Source organism: Equus caballus, chromosome 21 (genome assembly GCF_041296265.1).
Source record: "Equus caballus isolate H_3958 breed thoroughbred chromosome 21, TB-T2T, whole genome shotgun sequence".
NCBI lineage: Eukaryota > Metazoa > Chordata > Mammalia > Perissodactyla > Equidae > Equus > Equus caballus.
This window is the reverse complement of record NC_091704.1, coordinates 18,249,799-18,277,011: the sequence shown is the minus strand read 5'-3', so window position 1 is coordinate 18,277,011 and position 27,213 is coordinate 18,249,799. Positions and strand designations below refer to the sequence as shown.

The 27,213-nt window shown below is 49.6% G+C and overlaps 1 protein-coding gene across 2 annotated transcripts in view; it reads left to right on the top strand.

The window, feature by feature from the left end:
- SUGP1 (SURP and G-patch domain containing 1) overlaps nucleotides 1–25,923 on the top strand; it is a 37,183-nt gene extending 11,260 nt beyond the window's left edge. For both annotated transcript variants that reach the window (XM_001503469.5, XM_070246718.1), the window contains 12 exons: nucleotides 3,967–4,067; nucleotides 5,023–5,223; nucleotides 7,316–7,439; nucleotides 7,774–7,874; nucleotides 8,988–9,111; nucleotides 15,385–15,737; nucleotides 22,334–22,440; nucleotides 23,335–23,512; nucleotides 23,927–24,033; nucleotides 24,853–24,998; nucleotides 25,301–25,430; nucleotides 25,724–25,923. In XM_001503469.5, the coding sequence (XP_001503519.1) occupies nucleotides 3,967–4,067; nucleotides 5,023–5,223; nucleotides 7,316–7,439; nucleotides 7,774–7,874; nucleotides 8,988–9,111; nucleotides 15,385–15,737; nucleotides 22,334–22,440; nucleotides 23,335–23,512; nucleotides 23,927–24,033; nucleotides 24,853–24,998; nucleotides 25,301–25,430; nucleotides 25,724–25,750 (1,699 nt within the window). In that variant the 3' untranslated portion in view covers nucleotides 25,751–25,923. The remainder of the gene's footprint in view (nucleotides 1–3,966; nucleotides 4,068–5,022; nucleotides 5,224–7,315; nucleotides 7,440–7,773; nucleotides 7,875–8,987; nucleotides 9,112–15,384; nucleotides 15,738–22,333; nucleotides 22,441–23,334; nucleotides 23,513–23,926; nucleotides 24,034–24,852; nucleotides 24,999–25,300; nucleotides 25,431–25,723) is intronic.
- The last annotated feature ends 1,290 nt before the right edge of the window (nucleotides 25,924–27,213 follow it).

The window sequence follows — 27,213 nt, the reverse complement described above, 5'->3', positions numbered from 1 at the left end:
TGGATCCTTCTAGTTGTGGCATGTAGGATGCCGCCTCAGCATGGCTTGATGAGTGGTGCCACATCTGCACCCTGGATTTGAACTGGCAAAACCCTGGTCCACTGAAGTGGAGCGTGGAAACTTAATCACTCGGCCACAGGGCCGCCCCCCCACCCCCCCCACCCCGCTTTTTAAAAGAAAAGCTTTCTGGGGCTGGCCCTGTGGCCAAGTGGTTAAGTTTGTGCACTCCATTTCGGCAGCCCAGGGTTTCGCCGGTTTGGATCCTGGGCGCGGACATGGCACCGCTCATCAGGCGACCTTAAGGCAGCATCCCACATGCCACAACTAGAATGACCCACAACTAAGATATACGACTATGCATTGGGGGGATTAGGGGAGAAAAAGCGGGGGTGGGGGGAGGGGCTGGGGTGGTCAGGAAGGAAGATTGGCAACAGTTGTTAGCTCAGGTGCCAATCTTTAAAAAAAAAAGAAAAGAAAAGTTTTCCTTGTATTATAACTCTTTAGAACCATCATAGTCTTTGTTTTATTTATTCTTATTGAGATATAATTCACATGCCATAAAATTGACCTTTTAACTGTACAATTTAGTGATTTTTGACATATTCACAGTGTCATGCAACTATCACCACTATCTGATTCCAAAACATTTCCATCACCCTGAAAAGAAACCCCACCCCCATGAGCAGTCACTCCCCATCCCCCATCTCCAAGCCCATGGCAACCACTAATCTACTTTCTGTCTCTATGGATTTACCTATTCTAGATATTTCATGTAATATGCGGCCTTTTGTGTCTGGCTTCTTTTGTTGGACATAATGTTTTTGAGGTTCATTGCTTTGTAGCATGTGTCAGGACTTCTTTCCTTTTTATGGCCGAATAATACTCCATTGTGTGGCTGGACCATATTTTATCTGTTCATCAAGAGCCAGCATTTTGTTTTTAATTTTTTTTTTGGATGTACATCATATTTCAAATTCTGGATACATTATATCATGTTCACCACCCGAACACTAATTATAGTGCATGCCCTCACATGTGACCCTAATCACCCCTTTTGCCCTCCCCCCACCCCCCTTCCCCAATGGTAACCACCAGTCCAATCTCCAATGCTATGTGTTTGTGTGTTTTTTTGTCGTTTTTATCTTCTACTTGTGAGTGAGATCATATGGTATTTGACTTTCTCCCTCTGACTTATTTCACTCAGCATAATACCCTCAAGGTCCATCCATGTTGTCACAAATGGCTGTATTTCGTCATTTCTTATGGCTGAGTAGTAGTCCATCGTGTATAAATACCACATCTTCTTTATCCATTCATCCCTTGATGGGCACCTAGGTTGCTTCCAAGTCTTGGCTATTGTGTATAATGCCGCAATGAACATAGGGGTGCAAGTATCTTTATGCCTTTGTGTTTTCAAGTTCTTTGGATAAATACCCAGCAGTGGAATAGCTGGATCATATGGTAAATCTATCCTTAATTTTCTGAGGATACTCCAAACTTCTTTCCATAGTGGCTGTACCAGTTTGCACTGCCACCAGCAGTGAACAAGGGTTCCCTTCTCTCCACACCCTCTCCAACATTTGTTGTTTCCTGTCTTGTTAATTACAGCCATTCTGACCGGAGTGAGGTGATACCTCATTGTAGTTTTGATTTGCGTTTCCCTGATAGCTAATGATGTTGAGCATCTTTTCATATGCCTGTTGGCCATCTGTATTTCTTCTTTGGAGAAATCTCTGTTCAGATCTTTTGCCCATTTTCTAATTGGATTGTTGGTTTTTTTGTTGTTGAGCAAGAGCCAGCATTTTTAACAGCTGCCTAGTATCTCCTACTATGGGTGGTTTTCAAGTGGGATTCATTTGCTGACTTGCTGCTGCTTCGAGGTATTTTCTTATCTTTCATTGTGCCCACCTTCTTCTCGTCCCTCCTGAGGGAGGTGCACACAGTGTGAGAACAGGATCAGGGTCACTAGAAGGCCCTGCTTGTTTAATGCCAAGGCTAGTTATCAGCAGAACCTTCTCTTTCATATAAAATAACTTTTACTGACTTTTTTTTAACATTAAAGATAATTCAGGGGCCAGCCTGGTGGCGCAGTGGTTAAGGGCATATATTCCGCTTCGGTGGCCCAGTTCGCCGGTTCAGATCCCGGGTGCGGACATGGCACCATATGGCAACCCATGCTGTGGTAGGCATCCCACATATAAAGTAGAGGGAGATGAACGTGGATGTGAACTCAGGGCCAGTCTTCCTCAGCAAAAAGAGGAGATTGGCAAATGTTAGCTCAGGACTAATCTTCCTAAAAAATAAATAAATAAATAAAGATAATTCATATATGTGATAGAAAATCCGGGAAATAGAGAAGAAAATGAGGAAAAACCAAAATCAATTATAACCCTGCAACTGAGAGACAAGTGCTGGGTGCATTTTCATGTTTTTTTCTAACAATTTTTAATTCAAATATATTTTGTCATAAGTAGGACCACATTGTAGGTAGGTATTGTTTTATATCCTGCCTTTTTGTTTTTCATTTATCGTTGTACTTGATTGTTTTCTCTCTCAAATGTTAACTTTTTAGGGCCACCTCATCTGTCCTCTGGACTTCTCATAATTTATTTAACCAGTACGCCTTGTTGACCACTTGGGTTGTTTCCATTTTTAATTCATTAGAACACATTTCTAGGAGGATAAAACTTAATTTTAAAGGAAGAAGGCAGGACCTGTGGGCTCCCTGAGCTTTTACTGATTATTGAGCGTGTCTGTGCGGTAGAATGTTGTGCAGCCTTGAGAAGGAGTATGTACAAGGAATTTCTGAGGTTGGGGCAGGATGGTATGGGAGAAGCGAGATATATACTATGATCACAGCCTTATTTTCTTCCATTTCTAATTTAGGGGGCAAATCAAAGAAATATACCAAGGTATTAATAGTGGCTATTGACGGGGCCAGCCCTGTGGCCGAGTGGTTAAGTTCGTGTGCTCTGCTTCGGCGGCCCAGGGTTTTGCTGGTTTGGATCCTGGGCGCGGACATGGCACCGCTTGTCAGGCCACGCTGAGGTGGCGTCCCACATGCCACAGCTAGAAGGACCCACAACAAAAAATATATACAACTATCTAGTGGGGGGATTTGGGGAGAAAAAGCAGAAAAGAAAAAAAAAAGATTGGCAACAGTTGTTAGCTCAGGTGCCAATCTTTTAAAAAAAAAAAGTGGCTATTGTGAGATGAGCAGATTTTTGGGGGGTTTTCCCTTTGCTTTCTATATTTCTATTTTTCTACATTCTCATTTGCTCATAATGAGCCTCTATTACTTCTGTGAAAGGGACAAATGAATTTGAATTAAACATGTAGGCCCTAGGTTTGCTTTTGTGCTGATTTGTTAAAAATAGATTTTTAAAAAAATTTTTAAAGTAAAACTCGTTAAAAAAAGAAAAGAAAGTAAAAATAATAAATAAAATTCCTCTGTAATTCTCCCACCAAGAGATTGCTTTGGGTGTTTTCCTGTGCATGTGTGATACCCACAGAAGTGCTGGCTGACCCAGGCCTGGAGCCACAGTCACACACACGGACAGACAGACAGAGGCCCTGCCTTGGAGAACTCTAAAGTCTAGCTGGGAAGATAGATATGGGAGCCAGTAACAGCCCAGATAATTAGTTAACACCAGGTATGACAGGTCCTCTGCAGGAGGAGAGTGGGTGGTTCTGAGCCATCTTGTCGGGGAGGCCGTTTGGACCTGGAAAGTCAATGTTCGGGTTGAGATAACATCAATACATGTAGTATTGCTTTGACTAGAACAAAATTGTTCTCAAGTTACTACTCTGAAGGCTGCTTTGTGCACTTAGTAGTCCCCAGACATGTTGGTGGGCTGGTTTTGGGTGCTACTAGGCAAGAACGCTGGGATGGGTGTGGGGCTGGGATAGGTGAGGCGTGCCCCCCTCCACCCGAGGCTCACCCTCTGTATCCTGTCTCGGGTCTAGGCTTGCGAATGCACACAACTCTTCCATTTCCAACAAGTTTGCCAATGATGGCAGCTTCCTGCAGCAGTTTCTGAAGTTGCAGAAGGCACAGACCAGCACAGGTGAGTGCGGTCACCCCCCTCCTGTCTCCTGCTTAGGCTCACCTGTTAGCTCTCTCCCTGTGGGGGTCCCTGGGCACCTCAGAAATGACAGGTCCCTCCTCAAACTCGTTCTTCTCATCTCACATTCATTGAGTGCCTTCTTTCTACCCTTCCCCATCCTAAACAGCCAGGGGGAAAGCACAGACCCCACCCTCAAAGTGCTCACCCTGTAAGAGTGGAGACAAATAAGCCAGGTTTCACTCGAGGGGAGTAGGGGCCGTGACTAAGCATGCCCCAGGTGTGAGGAACGGGGACCCGCATATATAGTTGGGGGGCCGCCTGCCCCACAGGAGCCCCATGGCACATGCCAGGTGCAGGAATCACCACCCACAGGGAACCTACACATATGTGTGGTTGTGCACTTTCCTATAAGAGCTCATTTTTACTGTGAGAAAGTTCGTGGTGAAACAGTTGACCTTTGTCAGGTTTTCTGGGGAACAGCTGAAAAAGTTAACCCAAGGCCAAATTTGCCCACAGAGAGGGAGCCCGGGCTGTATGAGCCCTTCATTGCAGGGTCTCAGGTCACGAACTGTGTTTGAAAAGCCCCAAATAGGTTGGCTTCAGCTTGCCACTGACAGAGGGAATGGTTGTAAGCAGGGTGTGGGGATTCAGGTCTTATCCAGAAGAGCTAGCATGTCCCTGGGCTGCGGGTGCAGGCGTTAGGGGCACCTCTGGCCAGAGCTGCTGGCTGCTGCCTACAGAGCCCCAACGTGTCCTCCCTGGTCTGAGTGACCACAAAAAGTCATGCATCTCTGAGCCTCAATGTCCTCATCTATGAGCACCCACCACCTGCCAGGCATTGTGCTGGAAGCCAGGGACCCAGCCCCTCGGTGCTCAGGGCATATGGGTTAGGCAGGAAGACGGGGAAATGTGTGCTGCAGATCTCAAACGCAGGTATCCTTCCTTCCATGCCAAGATGCCCCGCCCAGCGTGCCCAGTGCCCCTCCTCGTGTGCTCCCCCGCACCGTGAAGAGGCCCCCCATCATCAGCAGCCCACCAGGCCAGGTGAAGAACTATGTGCATGCCAAGCAGCTGCCTGTGGCCAGCCGCCCGAGCGTCTTCCAGTCTCCCGATGAGGACGAGGAGGAGGACTATGAGCAGTGGCTGGAGATCAAAGGTAGGGTGCTTCCTCTACCACCCCTCCAGCTCCACAGGCAGGGTCATGGTCAGAGAGGAAAGCACGGCCAGGGGTGTGGGTGCTTGGGACCGCAGGCAGGGAAACTACCAGGTCTCCAGGCTGAGCCAAGGGACTAGGGTGGGGCCCTCCGGGGTGAGAGGGATGAAGGAAGGGGTGGGGAGGGTGGGAGGGAAACATGGAGGGGCTGCAGTGTGGCCTTCATCCTGGGAGCTGTGGGACCCATTGTCCACTGATGTCTAGCCAGGGCAGGGCTATTCTTGGGGGAGCATTCACTTGTGCCTCCTTGTCCAACATGAGAGGAGGAGCTTCTACCACTCCCCCGCCTGGCAGGCACCCTCCAAGCCCTCTGAGGCTCAGAGGTGCTGCTCCTCAATGCAGGTTACCTGTCTCCTCCAGTTTGGGCCAGAGGTACAAGCCTGCAGGTTGGAGGGTGCACGCTCCTGCCCAGGGAAGGACGATCATTGGCCTTGGGTGAGCTAGAACAGGCCCCGTGGTGTAGGAAGGCATAAGGTGGTAGTGGCAGCATTCCTAGTGCTTCTAGCCCCATCCACATTTATAACAAGGCCTCGGTGCCATCTGAGCCTTGTGGAGTCCTGGGCCTGAACCACTTCTACTCCAGGCTGGCTGGCATGGTCATGTCACCTTGACAATGAGGATAGGCTGAGATGACCATATTATCCTACCATGACAGCCTCTAGACCCCTTGCTGTTTATGAGGGTGCTGCCGTCAGGCCGTGCCTATGAGCAGACCAGTAGTCAACTTGGAACCTTGGAGTATTAGTCACAACAGAGCCAAGGAAGGTGGTGTCTCCTCAGAGAGGTGCCCTGGCGGCTCTGAGAGTACCCTGCTGGGAATCGCCTCTTTACGAGGGTCAGCAGGTGTCTCAAGGCTCTTGAGGCCTGTTATGGCCTGCTGTTGATGTGGCCTCAGAAAAGTACCTGTGCTTGTAAACAGAGCCCAGGTCAGGGTCATCGCCAGGCTCATGGGAGGAGGGCAAGGATAGAGGGAAAGGTGGGCACAGAATGTCCCTGGGACCTCTTGAGGGTCTCCTCAGGCAATATCCCCCACCCTCAGCTTCCTGGCAGCCCAAGCAATCAGGGAAATAAGATTGGCTGTAGGCTCAGTGTCTAGTCCTGTTGCCAAGAGGAGCAAACGTTCCTAGGCACTGACTGACAGTGAGAAATTTCTCCTGGGAGTTCTCCTTCTCCTAAAAGGGACATGAGCTGTATAGTGGCTGACAGATGGCCTCAGAAACAGGCCAGTGATAAATACAAAAGCAAGTTCCATGTGGCTCAAAGCAGAGGCTAATACAAATACAAAAATATATCTTTATAGCTCTATTCACTGAAAAGGCCCCGAGGTAATGATTAAGCCTGTTGCAGTGAGCATCCCTAGCGCCCAGATGGTGGTCTGGAAACACTTACTCACGGAAACCAGGACTTCTTGGAGAAATGGCTGGCTCTAGGCCTGGGCAGGAAGTGTATGAGATGATCCTGGAGCGCCCTGTCCCAGCAGATAGCGAGGAGGCCGTCAGAGACACCTGGGGTCATGCCCAAAAGCCTCAGGAGCCAGCTTGAAGAGGCTCCACCGGCCACCAGAGGGGACGATTGAGCTTCTGTGATGACATTAATTGCAATGGATTGAAACCCACCCGATGTGTTTAAATCAGAGTTTGTAATGATATTTTAAAAAAGAATTTGTCATCTCTGAAGGATGAAAGGGAACCAATTTATTATACTGAACACTGGTAAATAAAGAAAAGAATCAAGCATTCCAAAAAATGGGGGAGGCTGACTATGTTTTCCGACGTGTCACCCCCCAGCCTGGGGACCGGCTCAACCTCTGAGAGGCACAAACACTTCTCTCTCGCCCAGTGTGTCTCGCAAAGACTGTTTAGACTGACTCCCCCCTCGTCACGGTGCTGTGTGCATGGACCCGGGACGCCCGACAACCTCCTGCATTTCACCCTCTTCTCCCCCCACCCCTCTGTCGTTGTGGTCCATAGAGAGAGTGTGCCTGTTGACTGTGGGGTGTGTGAGTTGAACCCCAGTACTGACAGCCTCCTTAAAGTTTCACCCCCAGAGGGAGCCGAGACTCGGAAAGTGATAGAGAAATTGGCCCGCTTTGTGGCAGAAGGAGGCCCCGAGTTAGAAAAAGTAGCTATGGAGAACTACAAGGATAATCCGGCATTTTCGTAAGTATTTCTGGGAGGGTAAGGCCACTGCTACTTAATATTCTTACCACACGGTAGTATGTGCAGATGTTCTTAGTAAAACCCTGGTAGCAACTGAGGCTGGCCGGGGCTGGGTGCTTGCTTGCGTGGGCCAGACGCTGTTCCATGCGCTTTCTAATTTACACCAGAGGTTGCAAGAGGCTCTCAAGTGGCGCAGAGACTTACTTTTGGGCCCTGACAAGGCATCTCTGCTTGTCAGCTTGCTTTTGCTCAACACATCTTCAGAAACTGCATGGGTCCACATGTCCTTGTCACTCATCTTCCTCTCTCTCTTATTTGCAAAACTCCCCTCTAGGTTTTTGCATGATAAGAATAGCAGGGAATTCCTCTACTACAGAAAGAAGGTGGCTGAGATAAGAAAGGAAGCGCAGAAGTCGCAGGCAGCTTCTCAGAAAGGTAGGTGGGTGGAGAGGGTGGTAGGTTTGGGGAGGCATGTGGACAAACCATGCCCCATGTGGAATTGGCATTCCTGGAGGCCGCCATGGTGTGAGGTGGTGCCAACGGCCGAGGTCTGTGCCTCCAAGGTAGCTGGGGTCAAACTGGGGCCTGCATCACCCTCCTCTTCAGTGCTCTGAGGAGTGGGCAAGTCTGAGGGCCAAGGTCAAGGCTGTGTCCAGGAACTCAGCCCTGTGTGTGTAAAGGGGGCAGAGGGTTGGAATGCTTGCCTTTTGGTTCATGGTCATTTTAACAAGTGTTGATGAACGCCAGCTGCATGCTGGGCACTGAAGACACCTAGAGACAAACATAGTGCCTAACACTCAGGGAGGGGAGCCTAGAGGACAGACACAATCAACTGATGAGATCCTGGTGGGATGAATGTGGGGAGAGGGGATGCTAGCTGTTCTCCAGCTCTGAGGATGTAAAATCCCAGCCAGGTGCAGGAGTAGTGGAGGGGTAGGAAGGAAATAGATGTTTAGGCTGAACATGGGCCCTCTGAACATGGGCCCCTGAACATGACCCCTCTGAAGATGGGCCCCTGAAGATGGGCCTCTGAGCATGGACCCTCTGAACATGGGCTCCTGAATGTGAGCTCTCTGAACGTGGGCCCCCTGAAGATGGGCCCCTGACCATGAGCCCTCTGAACATGGGTCGCTTCATTGTGTCTCTTGCCTGTGGCCCTTCATCCTGACCTCCTCCCCTGGAGAGGAGGGCCAGGCCTATCCCCCATGTAACCTGGGGGGCAGCACCTGCCAGAAAGACTGAAGTGGGGACTCCCATCTCCCCTCTAGCCCAGACCTAGACCTTGCCTCACATTCTGTTCCTGTGTCCCAGCTTGTGTCCAAGGCCCCTGAGACCTCCAGGTGGTAAGGGGTGGGGGGTGGGGGGCTCGAGGTATGTTGTAATGTTAACTCCAGTGTTTGGTCCTAGTGCAGTAATCTGATTCCCATTTGCCTGTTTTTCTTTGCATTGTTCCTAAAATAAACCCCTCTTGTTGTCCATGGGGTTCTTAGCAGAAATTAGGCTGTTGGGTGTGGTGAGTTGAACTCAGTACTGACAGCCTGCTTAAAGTTTCACCCCCAGAGGACGAAGAGGCCAAGAACCTTGCAGAAAAGTTGGCCAGGTTCATAGCGGATGGGGGTCCGGAGGTAGAAACCATCGCCTTCCAGAACAACCGTGAGAACCAGGCATTCAGGTAAGGGGGGCACCTACCAAGGGAGGTGGCCCCTCACCCTGGTCACAGCGCCCCCTGCTGAGGGAATGTGCTCGGAATGGTCCTGAGACATGCTAGGGTCCCACGCCCAGCAGTTGGCAGGGCCAGGACTCAGGTCCAGGAGTTTCTGGCCCTTGAGCCCAGCTCTACCACCCCCTGGGTATTTCTCAAGTGTGCGTTGGTGCCCCGAATCATCTCTGAGGCAGGCATACAGAGGCCTTTGAAGCCTTGTGTTTGCCATGTACCTCACAGAGAAAGTCTCCAGTGCTTGCCCAGCTCCCTTGGTAACAGAGACACAGCCCAGGCTGGGGGCAGGCCAGGCTCTGAGGCAGAAACTCACAGAACCGTTGTTCACTGTATGCGTTCTTAGGGTCCCATCTTTATGACAAAGGGAATGGCAGGAAATCAGGAAATGTGGTTCCTTAGGCTCTGAGGAGTGGGAACCCCCAGCCTGTGCGTGTGTTCCAGGGAGGGGGTGGGACAAGAAGCCTTGCCTCCCTGCTTCCTCAGCCACCCACTCATCCCAACCCTTCAGTCTGGGTCTGTGTTCACCCATTCATTCATTCAATCGGCATGTTTAGCACCTCATCTTTCTGGGGGCGGTTGGTGGGAGGTGGGGTTTTGGGGTGGGAGTGGAGCATTTGCTGTTGCAGAGGCTTGTGAGATGGATGCTGAACCTGGTGTGGGGGTGATGCACCCATGAGGACACTTTTGGCTATGAGTAACACAAGTCCCAACTCAGTCAGTGAGGAGATATGACAGTACACATAACAAAAAGTACAGGAACAGCAGTCTAGGTTGGTTGATTCAGCGGCTCTAGACATTATCAGGGACTCAGGAAGAAGGAAGTGGGAATGGATGCTGGGCAGGCAGCCAGTCGAATCTACTACATGTGAGCCCTAGTATGTGCTACATGCAGAGTAAAGTGAAGGGCATCCAGAGGGAAGCGAAGCAGTAGAGATGGCAGGTGTTGTGCTAATATGGCTGGGGTGCAGGGTGAGCGTCAGGGTGCAGTGCAGATGGCCAGTGGAGCTGGGCAGGGCCAGGTCCCGGAGGGTGTTCACTGAGAGCCTTAGCAGAGTCTGCATAGGGAGTGACCGGGTCAATTGTGCTTCCAGGGTCACTGGCCACAGTCATGTAGGGTGGTCAGATACTCCATGTCTAGGCGGATAGGGGTTGAGGGGAACCATCAGGAGGTGGGGCCGGTGGAACTATGGAGGCTGTTGGGGGAGGGTTTCTGGGGAGGAGGGCTGCTGAGGGGGTTCAGATGTCCCAGCGTGTGGTACCTGGGTGGCCTGGAGCCCTCATGGGGGCTGTGGGGTGTTTGGGTCTGGAGATCAGGAGAAGGGTCTGCATGAGTGGGAGGCCCACCTGGGATCTCCTAACAATATCTTATCAGCCACCATTCTGCACCACCCAAAGCGGTGTTTACTTATTAGTTTACTTTAAGTATCTACACCTTGTTTTTTCTATTTACCTAAGTAAGTTTATTTAAACAGGAAACTTAGTTTACTGTTACTCATCAGAAGTAAAGCTGACTGCAAAAATCTATCTTAGGAAAAGCGAGTCAGATTATAGAATTCTATCCAAGGCTCAAACCCAGGGGACTCTCTCTGGTCAGAGGGGTCCAGGGCTCAGCGGCCTTGGCCAGGCTCTTCCCTTGGGGTCATAACTGAGAGACACTGTTGTCTCAGGTGGCTCTGGGCCCTCTGTGTGGTTGTCCCCCTACATAGGGGCATCACTGGTGGACACCCAACTTGTCAGTATAGCTGTGATGGAGGCCAGGGAGTGAATGCAGGGGGCGAGGAAGGAGCCTGGGGCACCCGGGGGAGAAGTGGCTGAGGGTGAGTGATATGGTCTGGGAGAACTCATCCCCATGCTCATGACCAGGCCAGAGCCAAACCACGGTTGGCACTCCACACCTTGGGGAGGAATGAATGGGAGATGATTGGATATCTGGGCCTGGACAAGGTGTGCAGAGTTTGTACCAAGCAGACTGTTTAATTTCCATGTGGAGTCAGGTGTGAGGCAGCTCCTCTCTCCCCAAGATTTAATAGCCACCTTATGTTCCTCCTGTTCTCAGTCCTTCCCTACCCTCCTGATTCCTCGCATTGGCCAGGCACACCCTGGCCACTCTGTGTTTTGGGAAACAATCTGTAACAATTGTGCTCATCTGTAAAGAAGTCAGAAACTTCCAGTCCTTTGACCTGTCATCCCACTTCTTTTGTTTTTTTAAAGATTAGCACCTTAGCTAACAACTGTTGCCAATCTTTTTTTTTTTTTTCCTGCTTTTTCTCCCCAAATTCCTCCCCAGTACATAGTTGCATATTTTAGTTGTGGGTCCTTCTAGTTGTGGCATGTGGGACGCCACCTCAGCATGGCCCAATGAGTGGTACCATGTCCGTGCCCAGGATCTGAACTGGTGAAACCCTGGGCCACCGAAGCGGAGCACAGGAACTTAACTACTCGGCCGTGGGGCGGCCCCCAGTCGTCCCACTTCTGAGATGCCGTCCCCAGAAATCATAAGCACCATCTGTAGTCATGAAAAATTAGTAACACACTGACTGTCCAGTCCCAGTGGGCTAAGCTCCTATAACTGCAGCTCCCTGATGGAATCAAGGCCATGGGAAGACATGTGGGCGAAGGTGGTAGCAGCCAGCACAGCACCCACCATGGGCCACGTGCAGCTCTAACATCACCCGTGTGAGCCATGTTGTTCTTTACAACAACCTGGCCTGCTAGCCTTTTGCAGGTGAGGAAACAGAGGCAAGAGGCAGGTTGGTGGAGGTGCTTTAGCCATCACACTCTGCTGCATTCTCACGGGAAAGCCTTATGTTGTTGCGTTAAGAAATATTTCTTAAATCGAGGTACAGAAAATAGAATCACAGCTCTTCAAATAAATCTGCACTGAAAAAAGACTGGAAGTGTTAACTTTGGTTAACCCCGGGGACAGGATCACTCCTACCAGAGGGGGTCTTTTGTTGTAGAATCCCCTGCATCTGTGCCCAGGGCCCATGGTAGGGTGGCAGCTGTTTTACCCCCCTCATAGATGGACAGAGTCACAGAGGGCTCTCAGATACTGCCGCTCAGGGCAGCAGCATAGAGGAGACTCAGCATGAACCAGCAGCTAAGGCCAGGAAGCAGCTTGTGAGCCTAGAGGAAATACCCCCCATCAGGAGTTGCCCACCTGTCCCAGTGGGTGAATCCCCCAGGTTGACTTCTCTTGGAGAAACCAAATAACTCTAAATCCTTGTCTGACCCTTTCTGGTTGCCAACTATGTGTTTCAAATCTAGCCACTGCTCCCTCCTCCCTTCCCTCTTTGAACAATTCCTTGCTTTTGTCTCTTAATTTTTTTTTAAGATTTGTTTTTTTAGAGCAGGTTTAGGTTCACAGCAAAATTGAGGGGAAAGTACAGCGCTTTCCCAAATGCCCCTCGCCCCTACATATGCATACCTGCCCCTATTATCGACATCTCCCAGCAGAGTCTTTGCACCCGAATCTTTGCTCCACTGTATTGCCTTTGCTCCTTTGTCAAAGATCTGTTGACTATATTTACGTGGGTCTGTTTCTGGCCTCTCTGTGCTGTTGCGTTGATCTGTTTGTGCCACACTGCCTTGATTCCTGTAGCTTTACAGTAAGTCTTCAAGTCAGGTAGTGTCAGTCCTCCAACTTTGCTCTCCTTCGATGTTGTTTTGGCTATTCTGGGTCTTTGTCTTTCAATATATACTTTAGAATGAGTTTGTCAGTATCCACAGAATAACTTGCTGGGATTTTGATTGAGATTGCATTGAATCTAGAAATCAAGTTGGGAAGAACTGACCTGTTGACAGTGTTGGATCTTCCTATCCATGAGGTGGAATATCTCTCCATTTACTTAGTTCTTCTTTGAATTCGTTACTCAGAATTTTGTAGTTTCCTCCTAAAGATCTTGTGCATATTTTGCTAGACTTATACCTAAGTATTTCATTTTTTGGGGTGCTAATGTAAATCGTATTGTGTTTTCAATTTCAAATTCTGCTTGGTTATTGCTGGTATGTAGGAAAGTAATTTTTGTATATTAACCTTATATCCTGCAACCTTGCTATAATAGCTTATTAGTTCCGGGAGTAATTTTGTCTATTCTTTTGTCTATTTTTTCAACATAGACAGTTATATCACTTACAAACAAAGATAGTTTTATTCCTTCCATCTCAATCAGTATACTTTCTGTTTCCTTTCCTCATCTTACTGGATTAGCTAGGACTTCAGTACAATGTTGAAAAGCACTGCTGAGGTCGGAATATTCTTCCTTTGTTCTTGTTCTTAGTGGGAAAGCTTCAGATTTCTCACCATTAAGTATGACGTTTGCTGTAGGGCTTTTTGTAGATGTTCTTTATCAGGTTGAGGAAGTTCCCTCATATTTCTAGTTTACTGAGAGTTTTTGTCGTGAATAGGCTCTGGGTTTTGTCAAATGCTTTTTCTGCAGCTATTGGTATGATCATGTGATTTTTTTTCTTTTTTAGCCTGTTGATATGATGGATTACACTACTTGATTTTCAAATGTTGAACTGGCTTGCATGCCTGGAGTAAATCCCACTTGGTTGTGGTGTATAATTCTTTCTATACGTTGGTGGATATGGTTTACTAGTATTTTGTTGAGGATTTTTGCATCTATGTTCATGAGAGATGTTAGTCTGTAGTTTTCTTGTAATGTCTTTGGTTTTAGTCTTAGGGTAATTGGATGAGTTAGGAAGTATCTCTCTGCTTCTATCCTCTGAGAGGGACTGTAGGGAATTGGTGTAATTTCTTTTTTAAATGTTTGGTAGAATTCACCAGTGAACTCTTATGGGTGTGGTGCTTTCTGTTTTGGGAGGTTATTAATTACTGATTCAATTTCTTTAATAGAAATAGGCCTGTTCAGATTGTCTGTTTCTTCATGTGAGAGTTTTGGCAGATTGTGTCTTTCAAGGAATTGGTCCATTTCATCCGGGTTATCAAATTTGTGGGCATAGACTTATTCATAATATTCTTTTAGTATTCTTTTAATGTCCAAGAGATCTGTAGTGATGTCTCCTCTTTCAGTTCTGATATTAATTTGTGTTTTCTATCTTTTTGCTTAGACTGGCTAGAAGATTAATGATTTTATTGATTTTTTTTTTTTTTAATTTTTACAAATGTTCCTCACTGGGTTTTCTGAAGGGTGTACATGCTTGTACCATGACCCAGGAGTACAAAGAAGATGCCGCCATCTCCCCATCCTTCCATCCTACCCTAGGTACCAATGTTAGCAGGGCTGGGGGTCCTCCCACCCCTCTCCTGGCTCTCACCTAGACACATAGAAATGGTATATGGGGTTTCTTTCTGCTGTCTTTCTTTTATGGGAAAGGAATTTACAGTATCCTTGAGCCCACGTGTTGCTTTTGTAGCACAGGTTTGCGAGTGCAGATCTAGCCCCTTCTTGTCAGCGGCTGTGAAACCCATGCTGTGCACATGTTTTGCTGTGTAGAACTGGCTGTGACTCTTCCGTCTGGTGTGGACCCCAGAGGTGGCTCAGGAGATGCATAATCTGAGAGATGCTGGGCAGATGCAGAGGGATTTGTGGCCTCTTCCAGCTCTGAACCCAGCACCTCCTGCTCCATGCTTGGGGCTGGGGTTGGAAAAGACTGAAGGGACCAGTGGCTTCCAGCAAGGCAGGGGCTTCTGCCCTTGGATTGGAGTCTAGCTCCCTGTCCATTCCTGTGTTCAGTGTCTCTGTTTTGGCTCCATCCGCTGTTGATGCCTCCCAAGGATGCGTCAGAGAGAAGCAGAAATGTGTCAAGCTGTCAGGCTTGGGACAGATCCTGCCCTTTCTGAAGCCAGGTGTCTCGAAACTCAGGATTCCTTGGTTTGAAGGCACTGGTGTGCTGGCCTGGAATGGTAGAGGAAGAAGCCCCACAGAGCCTGGGGAAGGTCTGAGGGACCCTGCCCCTTTTCATTCAAAGCAGGAGATTGATGATGGTGCAATGGGTGCTTGATAAGGAAGAGGTGGGGGCTTGGAGTGACCCTTGGCTCATGGGAACAGCATCATGACAGGCTGTAGGCATGTCACACTGTCCCTCAAGTTTGGGCCACCAGAGCCAGCAGCCTCTGAGGCCTGGCAGGGCAGGAGGTTGTGGTGGAGACCTTGACCCTGATGTGACCCTGGCCAACCTGGGTGTGCCTGTGCAAGGCCCAAGCTGCTCAGGGGCAGGGGCATGGGGCCCAGCTGACAATATGCCCCTTGCTCTCCTTTTTAGCTTTCTGTACGAACCCAACAGCCAAGGGTACAAGTACTACCGCCAGAAGCTGGAGGAATTCCGGAAAGCCAAGGCCGGCCCCACAGGCACCCCCACAGCGCCCGACTTTGGCCTGAAGCGCAAATCCCCTCTTGAGACCCAGTCGGGGTCCATGCCCCCCACTGCCTGCCCCACCTCATCTGCCCCCTCACCCGCCATCACCCCAGCTCCAGCTGCCCCCGGGAAGCCGGCTACCACAGCCACTGTGAAGAGAAAGCGAAAGAGCCGGTGGGGGCCCGAAGAGGACAAAGTGGAGCTCCCGCCTGCCGAGCTAGTGCAGAGGGATGTGGATGCCTCTCCCTCGCCTCTGTCAGGTGGGCTGACCCCCTCTGCCAGGCTGTCAGGAGGGTCTTGCTTTTTTCACTGAGCATGATGTTTTCAAGATTCATCTGTGTTGTAGCATGTGTCAGAATTTCATGCATTTCTATGGCTGAATAGTATTCCACTGTATGGATAGACCACACTTTTGTTCATCCATTCATCAGTTGATGGACACTTGGGTGGTTTCCACCTTTTGGTGATTGTGAATAGCGCTGCTGTGAACATTGGCCTATAGATGCTGTTTGGATCCCTGATTTCGATTCTTTTGTGTATATACCTACCAGTGGAATCACTGGGTCATATGGTTAATTCTGTGTTTAACTTTTTGAGGAACTGCCAAACTGCTTTCTGTAGCAACTGCACCATTTTATGTTCCTGCCAGCAGTGCACAAGGGTTCCAGGTAATCCACATCCTCACCGTTTTCTTATAGCCATCCTAGTAGGTGTAAGGTGGAATCACATTGTAGTTTTTTTGTTGTTTTTTGTTTTTTGAGGAAGATTAGCCCTGAGCTAACATCTGCTGCCAATCCTCCTCTTTTTGCTGGGGAAGACTGGCCCTGAGCTAACATCCATGCCCATCTTCCTTTACTTTATATGTGGGATGTCTGCCACACCATGGCGTGCCAAGTGGTGCCATGTCCGCACCCGCGAACCCCCGGCCAACAAAGAGGAACGTGCGAACTTAGCTGCTGCGCCACCAGCCCCCACATTGTAGTTTTGATTTGCATTTCCCTGATGACAAATGGTGTTGAGCATCCTTTCCTGTGCTTATTGGCCATTTGTATACTTTATTTGGAGAAATGTCTATTCAAGTCCTTTGCCCCTTTTTTAGTAGAGTTGTTCATCTTTTTGTTGTAGAAGTTCTTTATATATTCTGGATATTAACCCCCATTCAGATATATGATTGGCAAATGTTTTCTTTCATTCCATGGATTGTCTTTTCACCCTCTTATTGGTGTCCTTTGATGCAGAAAAGTTTTAGATTTTAGTGAAGTTCAATTTATTTTTGTCTTTTGTTCTCTTTGATTTTGGTGTCATATTTAAGAAACCATAGCCAAATCCAAGGTCTTGAAGATTTACCCCTATGTTTTATTCTGAGAGTTTTATAGTTTTAGCTCTTAAATTTAGGTCCTCAATCCATTTTGAGTTACTTTTTATATATGATACAAGGAAAGGGTCTAACTTCATTCTTTTGCATGTGGAGATCCAGTTGTCCCAGCACATTTGTTGAAGAAAGAGACTGTTCTTTCCCTACTGAATGGTCTTGGCACCCTTGTCAAAAATCATTTGACCGTAGATGTAAGGATTTATTTCTGGACTCTCTGTTCTGTTACTGGTGTATATGTCTGTCCTTATATCAGTACCACACTGTTTTGATTACTGTAGCTTTGTAGTAAGTTTTGAAATCGGAAATATAAGTCTTCCAACTTTTTTCTTCTCTTTCAAGCTTTGACTATTTGGGGTCCTTGGAATTTTCAGATGAGCCTTTCCATTTCTGCAGAAAACACCATTAGGATTTTGATAGGGATTGCAGTGAATCTGTAGATCGCCTTGGGTACTATTGACATGTTAACAATATTTAAGTTTTCTAACCTGTGAACATGGGATGTTATTTAGGTCTTCTTTAATTTGTTCCAGCATGTTTTATAGTTTTCATCGTACAAGTCTTATACCTCCTTGTTTAAATTTATTCCTAAGTGATTTATTCTTTTCAATGCTGTAGTAAATTAAATTTTTTTTCAAATTATTTATTTATTTAGAGGAAGATTAGCCCTGAGCTAACTACTGCCAATCCTCCTCTTTTTGCTGAGGAAGACTGGCCCTGAGCTAACATCCATGCCCATCTTCTTCTGTTTTATACGTGGGATGCCTACCACAGCATGGCTTTCGCCAAGCAGTGCCATGTCCGCACCCAGGATCCAAACTGGCGAATCCCGGGCTGCCAAGAAACGGAACGTGCTAACTTAACTGCTGCGCCACCGGGCTGGCCCTAGTAAATTAAATTTTTTTTAAATTTCCTTTTGGATTATTTGTTGACAGTGTATAGAAATACAACTGATTTTTGTGTGCTTATTATGTATCCTTCAAGTTTGAATTCGTTTATGAGCTGAAGTCATTTATGAGCTCTAACAGTCTTTTTGTAGATTCGTAAGAGGTTTTTACATGTAAGATCATGTCATCTGCAAATAGAGATAGTTTTACTTCTTCCTTTCCAGTTGGATGCCTCTTATTTCTTTTTCTTGCGTAATTACTCTGGCTAGGATTTGCAGTACTGTATTCAACACAAGTGGCAAAAGCAGGCATCCTGGGGCCAGCCCGGTGGCACAGCGGTTAAGTTCGCACGTTCCATTTCTCAGCAGCCTGGGGTTCCCCGGTTCGGATCCTGGGTGCGGACATGGCACTGCTTGGCACTCCATGCTGTGGTAGGTGTCCCACGTATAAAGTAGAGGAAGATGGGCACGGATGTTAGCTCAGGGCCAGGCTTCCTCAGCTAAAAAGAGGAGGACTGGCAGTAGTTAGCTCAGGGCTAATCTTCTTCTTCTTCTTCAAAAAAAAGCAGGCATCCTTGCCTTGTTCCTGATTTTAGGGGGAAAGCTTTTGGTCTTTCACTGTTGAGTGTGATGGTTGCTGTGCGTTTTTATATATGGCTTTTATCATGTTGAAGAAGTTCCCTTCTGTTCCTAGTTTATTGAGTGTTTTTATTGTGAAAGGGTGTTAGATTTTCAAATGCTTTTTCTACATCAATTGAAATGGTCAAGTGTGTTTTTTTCTTCGTTGTATTAATGTGGAGTATTCGGTAGATGGATTTTCGTATGTTGAACCACCCTTGCTTTCCTGGGATAAATCCCACTCGGTCGTGGCGAATCATCCTTTAACGTGGTGCTGGATTTGGTTTAGCTAGTATTTTGTTGCAGAGTTCTGCATCTATAGTCATAAGGAATATTGTTCTATAGTTTTCTTGTTGTGCGTTTGTCTGCCTTTGTTATCAGGGTAATGTTGACCTCATAGAATGAGTTAGGAAATGTTCCCTACTTTAATTTTTTGGACGAATTTGAGAAGAATTGGTGTTAATTCATCTTTGAAATGTTTGGTAGAATTTACCAGTGATGCCATCTGGTTCTGGACTTCTCTTTGTTGAGGGGTTTTTGATTATCGATTGAACGCCTTACTTGTTATAAGTCTATTCAGATTTTCTTTGTGTTCCTGGGTTAGTTTTGGTAGTTTGTGCATTTCCAGGAATTCACCCGCTTCATCTAGGTTATCCGATTTGTTGGTGTACAGTTGTTCACAGTATTCTCTTATGATCCTTTTTATTTTTGTAAAGTCATTACTAATATCCCCATTTTCATTTCTGATCTTAGTAATTGAGTCTTCTCTCTTTTTTCCTTCGGCAGTCTATCTAAAGGTTTGTCCATTTTGTTGCTCTTTTCCAAAAACCGTCTTTTGGTTTTACTGATTTTCTCTATTGTATTTCTATTGCTTATTTCATTTATCTCCATTTTAATCTTTATTTTCTCCCTTTTGCTAGCTCTGGAATTTGTTTGCTCTTCTTTTCCTAGTTCCTTAAGGCAGAGTTAGGTTATTGACTGGAGTTCTTCTTCTTCTTCTTCTTCTTTTTTTTTTTGGTGAGGAAGATTGTCCCTGAGCTGACATCCGTGCCAGTCTTCCTCTATGTTATATGTGGGACGCCACCACCGCATGGTTTGATGAGTGGTGTATAGGTCTGCACCTGGGATCCGAACTGCGAACTCTGGGCCGCCAAAGCAGAGCGTGCGAACTTAACCACTACGCCACTGGGCCGGCCCCAGGAGTTCTTCTTTTTTTTAAATTTATTTTTTATTTTATTTTTTAAGATTGGCACCTGACCTAACAACTGTTGCCAATCTTCGTTTTTTTTCTTCTTCTTCTCCCCAAAGCCCCACAGTACGTTGTTCTACATTCTAGTTGTGAGAGCGTCTGGTTGTGCTATGTGGGATGCCACCTCAGCATGGCCTGAAGAGCAGTGCCATGTCCGTGCCCAGGATTCGAACTGGTGAAACCCTGGGCCGCTGAAGCGGAACGTGCAAACTTAACCACTTGGCCACGGGCCAGCCCCGAGTTCTGCTTTTTTAATGTATGCAAGTACAGCTGTAAATTTATCTCCTAGCACTGCTTTTCTGCATCCCATAGGTTTTGATGTGTTGCGCTTTTGTGTTCATTCATCTCTTAAGTATTTTCTAATCTCTCTTGTGATTTCTTCTTCAACCCATTCATTGAGTATGTTAATTTCCACATATTTGTGAGTTTTCCACTTTTCCTTCTGTTATTGATTTCTAGTTTCTTTCCATTGTGATCAGAAAGGATACATGGTAGGATTTCAATCTTTTAAAATTTATTAAAACTTGTTTTGTAGCCTAACATATGATCTGTCCTGCAGAATGTTCCATGTGCACTTGAGAAGACTATGTCTGCTGCCATTGCTGGGTTGCATGTTCTGTTTGTGTCTGTGAGGCCTAGTTGGAGTATAGTGTTGTTCAGTCCTCTGTTTACAGAACTGTCTATTTCTCCCTTCAGTATTGTCAATTTTTGCTTCATATATCTTGGGGCTCTGTTGTTAGGTGTGTATATATTTGTTATATCTTCTTTGAGTATTAGACCTTTTATTAATACATAATGTCTTTCTTTGTCTCGTGTAGCCTTTTTTGACTTAAAGTCTGTTTTGTCTGATACTAGTATGGCCATCCCAGCTCTCTCTTGGTTACTATTGGCATGAAATATCTTTTTCCATCCTTTCACTTTCAGCCTATTTATGTCTTTGTATCTAGAGTGAGTCTCTTGTAGACGGCATGTAAATGGATCCTGTTATCTCCCTTAAGCTTTCAAGTACTTGGACTCATTCTTGTCATAGAAAGCTTAGGAAATGCATGATGTTAAACATAGTAATTGCCATGGTCAGTTTTGCACAGTTACCTCTAATCTCTCCCTCCTTGACAGCAGTTTTAGCGATGGCCAACATGTGGCCTCATTTCTCATTTTCTACCGTACACCCGCAAGGGTCGGGGGAGTCTGTGTCATCATAATCTGCAGATAATAATCGGTGACTGAGAGAGGCTGTCTTCTGTCATCTGTCTGACTCCCACCCCGCCCCCCAGTGCAGCCTGCACCACCGGTGGAACTGTCTTCACCTCTCTCACTCCCAACTTGACTGGAGCTGGACATGGGGGTGTATAGAGGAGTCAGACATGCCCTGGTACTTGGTATCTGCATTTGCCTTATGAGTATGGGCCAGAGGGAAGGGAGTTCACCCAGGTCACATGGTTAGTCTGTTGGCTCTGCCCGTCCAGCTCTGAGTTTAGTTTCTTGCCCAGTGCCTCCCTGGCCCAAGGGAAAAAGCTACCGATTGAATATTCCAGTAGTCACTGGGGCTCCAGATAGCCTCTCCACCCAGGGTTGAGGGTGCCTAGGATCAGATTACTGCTTGAGCGCTGAACCCGTGCCATCTGTAAAGGAGGGTGCTCAGATCTGGATGCTGCTCTGATGCATGCACACCCCACCTCTGAGTCCATGTCTCTGAGGTCTGGCCCCAACTCCCAGCTGGTAAAGAAGCTTACCTCATGGTCAAGTGGACAGGCACAGGCTCCAAAGTCTCAGACCCTGTTCAAGTCCCACTGGCCCATGTCGTCCCCAGGGGAGCATGGGCAGCCCCCACCCAGCTGCTCACTGGTGAATGTGTCTTGAGGAAAAGGGGGAACTGTGGGCACACCCCAGGCACTCAGCAGGCTGCGCAGACCTTGGCTCCTTTGCCGTTTCCACAGGGCTTCCCCACACCCTTCAGAGCCACCACAGACCTTCAAGGAGGGATTGGCGTACAGTCGTGTGGTCAGGGAGCACCTGTGGGTGGTTCTTGCAAGTGAAGCCCGAGCCCCAGTGAGCTCTTCCCACCTTCCCAGAGGGGCCTCTGTACCCTCCTCTGCCGAGCTTCTCCCCCAGGGAGCTACTGCCTGAGGGGTGGTTGTTTCCGCCACCCAGATGGGGCCATCACAAGCATCTTCACATGAATTAGTGTTGCGGGCTTCAGCCCAGGCTGATGCCAAATTACATGTCAGTTGCTTTGAGGACAATCAGCTGCCTCCCCGGAAGGAACTAACAGAGCTCCACAGCTGTGTCTTATGCCAGACTCTGAACCTCATGTGTGTCTACGTCGGGTGTCTGTTCACTGCAGAGCTTGCTTCCCAGAGCCCATGTGCGTGAGTGCACGCACACACAAGCTCATCTCACTCTCATGTCTCTGGCTTTGCAAAATCCCTGCCACCCATCAGCCATGTGACCTTGAGTGAGGCACCAGACCTCTGAGTTCTGGTGTTGGTTCTGCAACATGGGAACATAGAGCCTGCCTGGAGAGGTCACATGGGGATGAAAGTAGATGCATGTGATAGAGTGTGGTGAGGCCTCTGCAGTCATCAGTGACATGAGATACTGTCCTGATGTGAGGGCCCTGCCATGTGCACCGGGTGTCTCAGATGTTCTCAGTGCACGGGCTCTGTGCCACACTCAGTAGCAGAGCTGGGCTCATGTGTCTCTTGCTGACCAGCCTGTGTCTTGTTTCCAGTTCAGGACCTCAAGGGTCTTGGCTATGAGAAGGGGAAGCCTGTGGGTCTGGTGGGTGTCACGGAGCTGTCAGACGCCCAGAAGAAGCAGCTGAAGGAGCAACAAGAGGTAAGGCTGTTGGGGGCAGGGCGGGCAGGTTCCACAGACGCTAGTGGAGTATTGTCGCCCACCCCGCCCCCTGGTGCAGTGGTCACAGTGTATTCTTTCTGAGCCTCCCTGTGCCGGGCAGATCCCAAGGTCAGGGGAGAGGCTCCTGGGTGAGCAGGTCTCCTGTCAACAGCATGCCACCCCCTGAGGGCCTTCCCCAGCCTGCAGTCAGGCCCAGAGGCCTTCTCACACTGCCTGGGCAGCCCCTGTGGCCACTGCTCCACAGCTGCTCCCCACCACACTCATGGGCTGGTCCAACTGGATAGTCTCCATTTAAGTTTTCCTTCCAGTTCCCTGCAGCATCCAGTATAGGACAGGCCTGGCCAGCACTGGGTGCCCTGAGCAATGTGATGTTGATGGTGGGCAGTGTTGGGGTGAGGGCCAGCTTGGCAGGGAGATCTGCAGCCAGGGGCTTGGCCTCTCTGCTGCTTCCCAGGGGAACTAGAGGTACTTACCTGTCAGTCCTTGGGGACAGCTCACCCGTCCACCTCCTCCAGGCCAGCAGCCCCATCACATCACCCTCAACCCTCCCAGGGGTCAGAAGCCTGCAACACCCTCATTCAGTCCACAGTTACAGTGCCCAGGATGTGCTAGGTTCCAGGCCAGGCCTCAGGCTCTGGTTGAGGCAGAAGTGGGTCCTCTCTGCTCAACACAGGGATTCAGGAACCCAGGGTGTGTCCTGACATGAGACTCTCTGCCTTCTTGCATACTTGGCTCCAAGCCCTGATCATGTGCCTGCCCCAGGGAGGGCAGAAGCGGGGAAGGGGGGACCCTGACATGCAGAGGGGAGGTAAAGGGGCCACCTCCTGCACGTGGTGCACGTCCTTGCTCACTGGCATTGTGTGCCACCCACAGATGCAGCAGATGTATGACATGATCATGCAGCACAAGCGTGCGATGCAGGACATGCAGCTGCTGTGGGAGAAGGCACTGCAGCAGCACCAGCATGGCTACGACAGTGATGAGGAGGTGGACAGTGAGCTGGGCACCTGGGAGCATCAGCTGCGGCGCATGGAGATGGACAAGACTCGGGGTGGGCCAAGGCGCAAGTCACGGGAACGGGGGTGCCTTGGGTCTTGCCCTCAGGGTGCTGTGGGCTCAGGAAGCCCCACTCTTCTGCCCAGGAAAGCGCCTGGAGGCACTGCGCTGGGGTCTTAAGCCACCTTCCCAGCCTGTAAGACCTTGAGCAAGAGGCAAGAGACAGCCTCTCTGTGCTTCAGTTTCCTCAGTGGTAAAAGGAGTGGTCCTCTGAGTGTTCACTGGTGTTTGAACATGGTGCTCAGCAGGGCTACTTGGGGACAGGGGCTCAAGTTGGAGTCTCAACCAGCTGCCTCATTCCCCTGTGGCCCCAGACTCCCCCCAAGACTCATACCTGTCCTGTGGGGCCACCTGGCCTGCTCCCTGCACTCCTCCTTCCTCCTCTCACCTTTCCTGCTTCTCTGGGCAGAGTGGGCCGAGCAGTTGACGAAGATGGGCCGGGGCAAGCACTTCATTGGAGACTTTCTGCCACCAGACGAGCTGGAGAAGTTCATGGAGACCTTCAAGGCCCTGAAGGTGAGCTAAGAGGGCCCCCAAGCACCACCCCCTGCTGTGGGCCCGTCCAGCAGGCAGCCTGTACAGTGTCCCCTCCTGCGGCAGGCACCTGCAATGGCCTCGGACCCCCTCTTGCTCACAGGAGGAGGTGGGCCCTCCTGCTGCAGAAGGCATCTGTTTATGACAGACGCCATCTGTGTAGGGAATTAGCAAATAGCAGCTCAGCTGCCACTTTAGAAACATTTCCTGGGACTTCAGGGAAATTCTGCTTCCAGTGGAGCCAATTAAGTGCAGTTTACAGGCAAAGCGTTTCTCAGGCAGAAGCCCCTGCAGACTGGGCTCTCCAGAATGAGAGCTTACATCCCTCCCGTGCTGCCATCAGACTCGTGAGGACTGACAGCTGACGTGGCACATCCCACATCGTCTTTTGGGGTTTTTTTGTAAAACTGCTTTGTACCACATAACCTCATCATCAACAAGCCAGTCATCTTGTTGACCACACCTTCTTTTTCACACTCTGTAACAAATCGCTCTCAGAACGTAGGGCTTTTCTTTACTGATGAACCATTAATCTTTTTCATGGTGGACAAGGCCTGTGTGACCTGTCACCTTGCCCTCTTTGATTTGGCCACCACAGAGCTCAGCACTAGATCTGGCCCTGGGAGCCCTGAGAAGGAGGAGCTTGGTCTTTTCTCAAGGAGTCTCACTGTTTGGGGGGAAGCAGATGGACAAGTGGTCCTAGCGGCCAGTGAGGCCATAGGTGGAGGGGGTTTCAGGCACCAGCTGAGACTGGGGATGGCTGCAGCCCTGATGGATGACGGCTGCCTCCTTGCCCTGCAGGAGGGCCGTGAGCCTGACTACTCAGAGTACAAGGAGTTCAAGCTGACGGTGGAGAACATCGGCTACCAGATGCTGATGAAGATGGGCTGGAAGGAGGGTGACGGGCTGGGCTCAGAGGGCCAGGGCATCAAGAACCCGGTCAACAAGTGAGTGCAGCTCTGATGCTGGGGGTGGGGTCAGGGGAGTCCCACTTGGAGACACAGGCCCAGGGCTCGGGTCCAGTCCTGCTGGGTAGGAGTCAGGGGTGTGAACTCTGGTGGCTGGGCCACTTCGGGCTCTCCCATCCTCCCACAGTGCCAGGTGTGTCCCATGTAAGTGCCACCCAGCCTGGCACAGCCCCCACATTGAGCTGTGTTGGGGCATTGCCACTGAGCCCAGGGCCTGCACCCCCCTCCAGCTAGCACCAGCCTGGCCCCCCTGGTTACACTGTACTGTCGCCTCCCTGCAGGGGCACCACCACGGTGGACGGTGCCGGCTTCGGCATTGACCGGCCAGCCGAGCTCTCTAAGGAGGATGACGAGTACGAGGCCTTCCGCAAGAGGATGATGCTGGCCTACCGCTTCCGGCCCAACCCCCTGGTGCGTGTCCCCATCCCCCCACACCACGTCTGGCTGGGCCACATGGTTCTTCATAGTTATCTTAGTGGGTAGCGGTGCTGGTAACAGAAGGGTCCCTCCTTCCCTGGGCCAGCTAGGCCAGGTCTCACCAGCACCCCTCCACTTTTCCGCCTGCGTTAGAGCCTCCACACCTTCCCAGAGCCTGCCCTCTCATCTCAGCTCAGCTGCCCCTGCAAGGTTCTGGACAGGAAGAACTTCTTTGTCTTTAGCATTATTAACCTATTCCCCTTTTTTATCTCTTTTTCCTCCTAAAGAACAATCCTAGACGGCCTTACTACTGAGTGTTCTGGAGAAACTGCACAAATGTACTTTCCAAACGACTGACCGTCCTTGAACTGTGGATTGTTCCAGCCTGCATTTCTGCCTGTCCTTCCCGTTGTCTTGAGTGTTGTGCCGTGTATTAAAAGCCCCAGTGCTTGCCCGCCATGGCAGCCTGGTCCTGCCATTGCCAGAAGCCCCTCCTGTTCCTTAGCAGCAGGGCCAGGCTGGGCAGATGAGGACGGGCTGCTGCTGTGAAGGCGCCCCAGCACCCTGGGAATCCTGGAGAACCACCTGGCCTGGCCCCTTGTCTGCCTGTGGGTTCCCCCGTTGGCCTGGGTTGCAGTTGGGGGCTAGACCCACGAAGCTTCCTCTGCAAGGGGTGGGGTGGCAGGCCTGCCAGCTCAAATCTGGCTGCAGCTGGGCCCAGAGCATCAGGCACCTCCCAGCCTAGCACTGCATTGCAGGAGGTTGGGGAGGGGTCTTGGAGCAGGGCACTCCTGTGCTCCTTGCCTCACCGGCAGGTGGCACTGACAAGGCCCCACACACAGCAAGCCCTGCTGGTGATGGCTGCAGCCCAGGCTGCCCCAACTGCCCTGGGTCCCGCCAGTGTCGGGGACACAGGAGTCCCTGGGGCTTGTGCCTTTGGAGGATAGCTTCATGGACAGATATACCATGCTAAGACATCACTTGTTTCCTGGAGGAGGGGAGGTGGGTGGGTGGCCCAGACCAAGGTATGTATCAAGAGCTCCCCACGGCTCCAGTCGGTGCCTCATGTTTGTGCAGAAGCCACCTGGGGATCTTGTTCAGCTGCAGCTGCTGAGTGAGCAGCATAGGCGGGTCTCAGGAACCTGCAAGCCATGCTTGCAGTATCAAGGCCCAAGGGGCCCCCACAACTCACTCACCTGCCCCACACACGTATCCAGTGGGTCCTGCTCAACTCCTGTAGGATCATGGGCTCTGAGGACACAAGCTGGGATCAGGCTCTTGGGCCCGCTTGCATTGACACAGTCATTCAGCAAATACTGAACACCAACTGTGTGAACCAGATGGACAAGATGTGCTCCTGGGCAGCCACAGTCTGCTGGGGACGTGGCAGTGAACCCCTAACATAGTCTGAATTGATAAATGCTATAAAGAGGAACCAGGAGCTCTGGTGGAGGCAGCCTGAGGAGTGTCCCAAAGCGGGGAGTCCAGGGACTGGGAGTCTCAGCAGCAGAGCCCAGGCTGGGGTGACACATGCTACCCTCTCTCCCCAGCGTGGCTGCTGTGCCCAGCACAGGGTAAAGGGGTAACACAAGCCTGTGTGTGGAGGCTGCACAGGGGGCCTGGGTCCCAAGCACAAGGGTGTAGCTCTGGGCAGCCAGAGGTTCCAATGATGGGGACCCTAGGCTTCAGTCCCAGGCATCCTGCCATCTAGGTCAAGGTCACCATTCCATTGAATTATCAGTGTCCGGGAGGCTTGCCAGGCTCAGCCCATGGACTT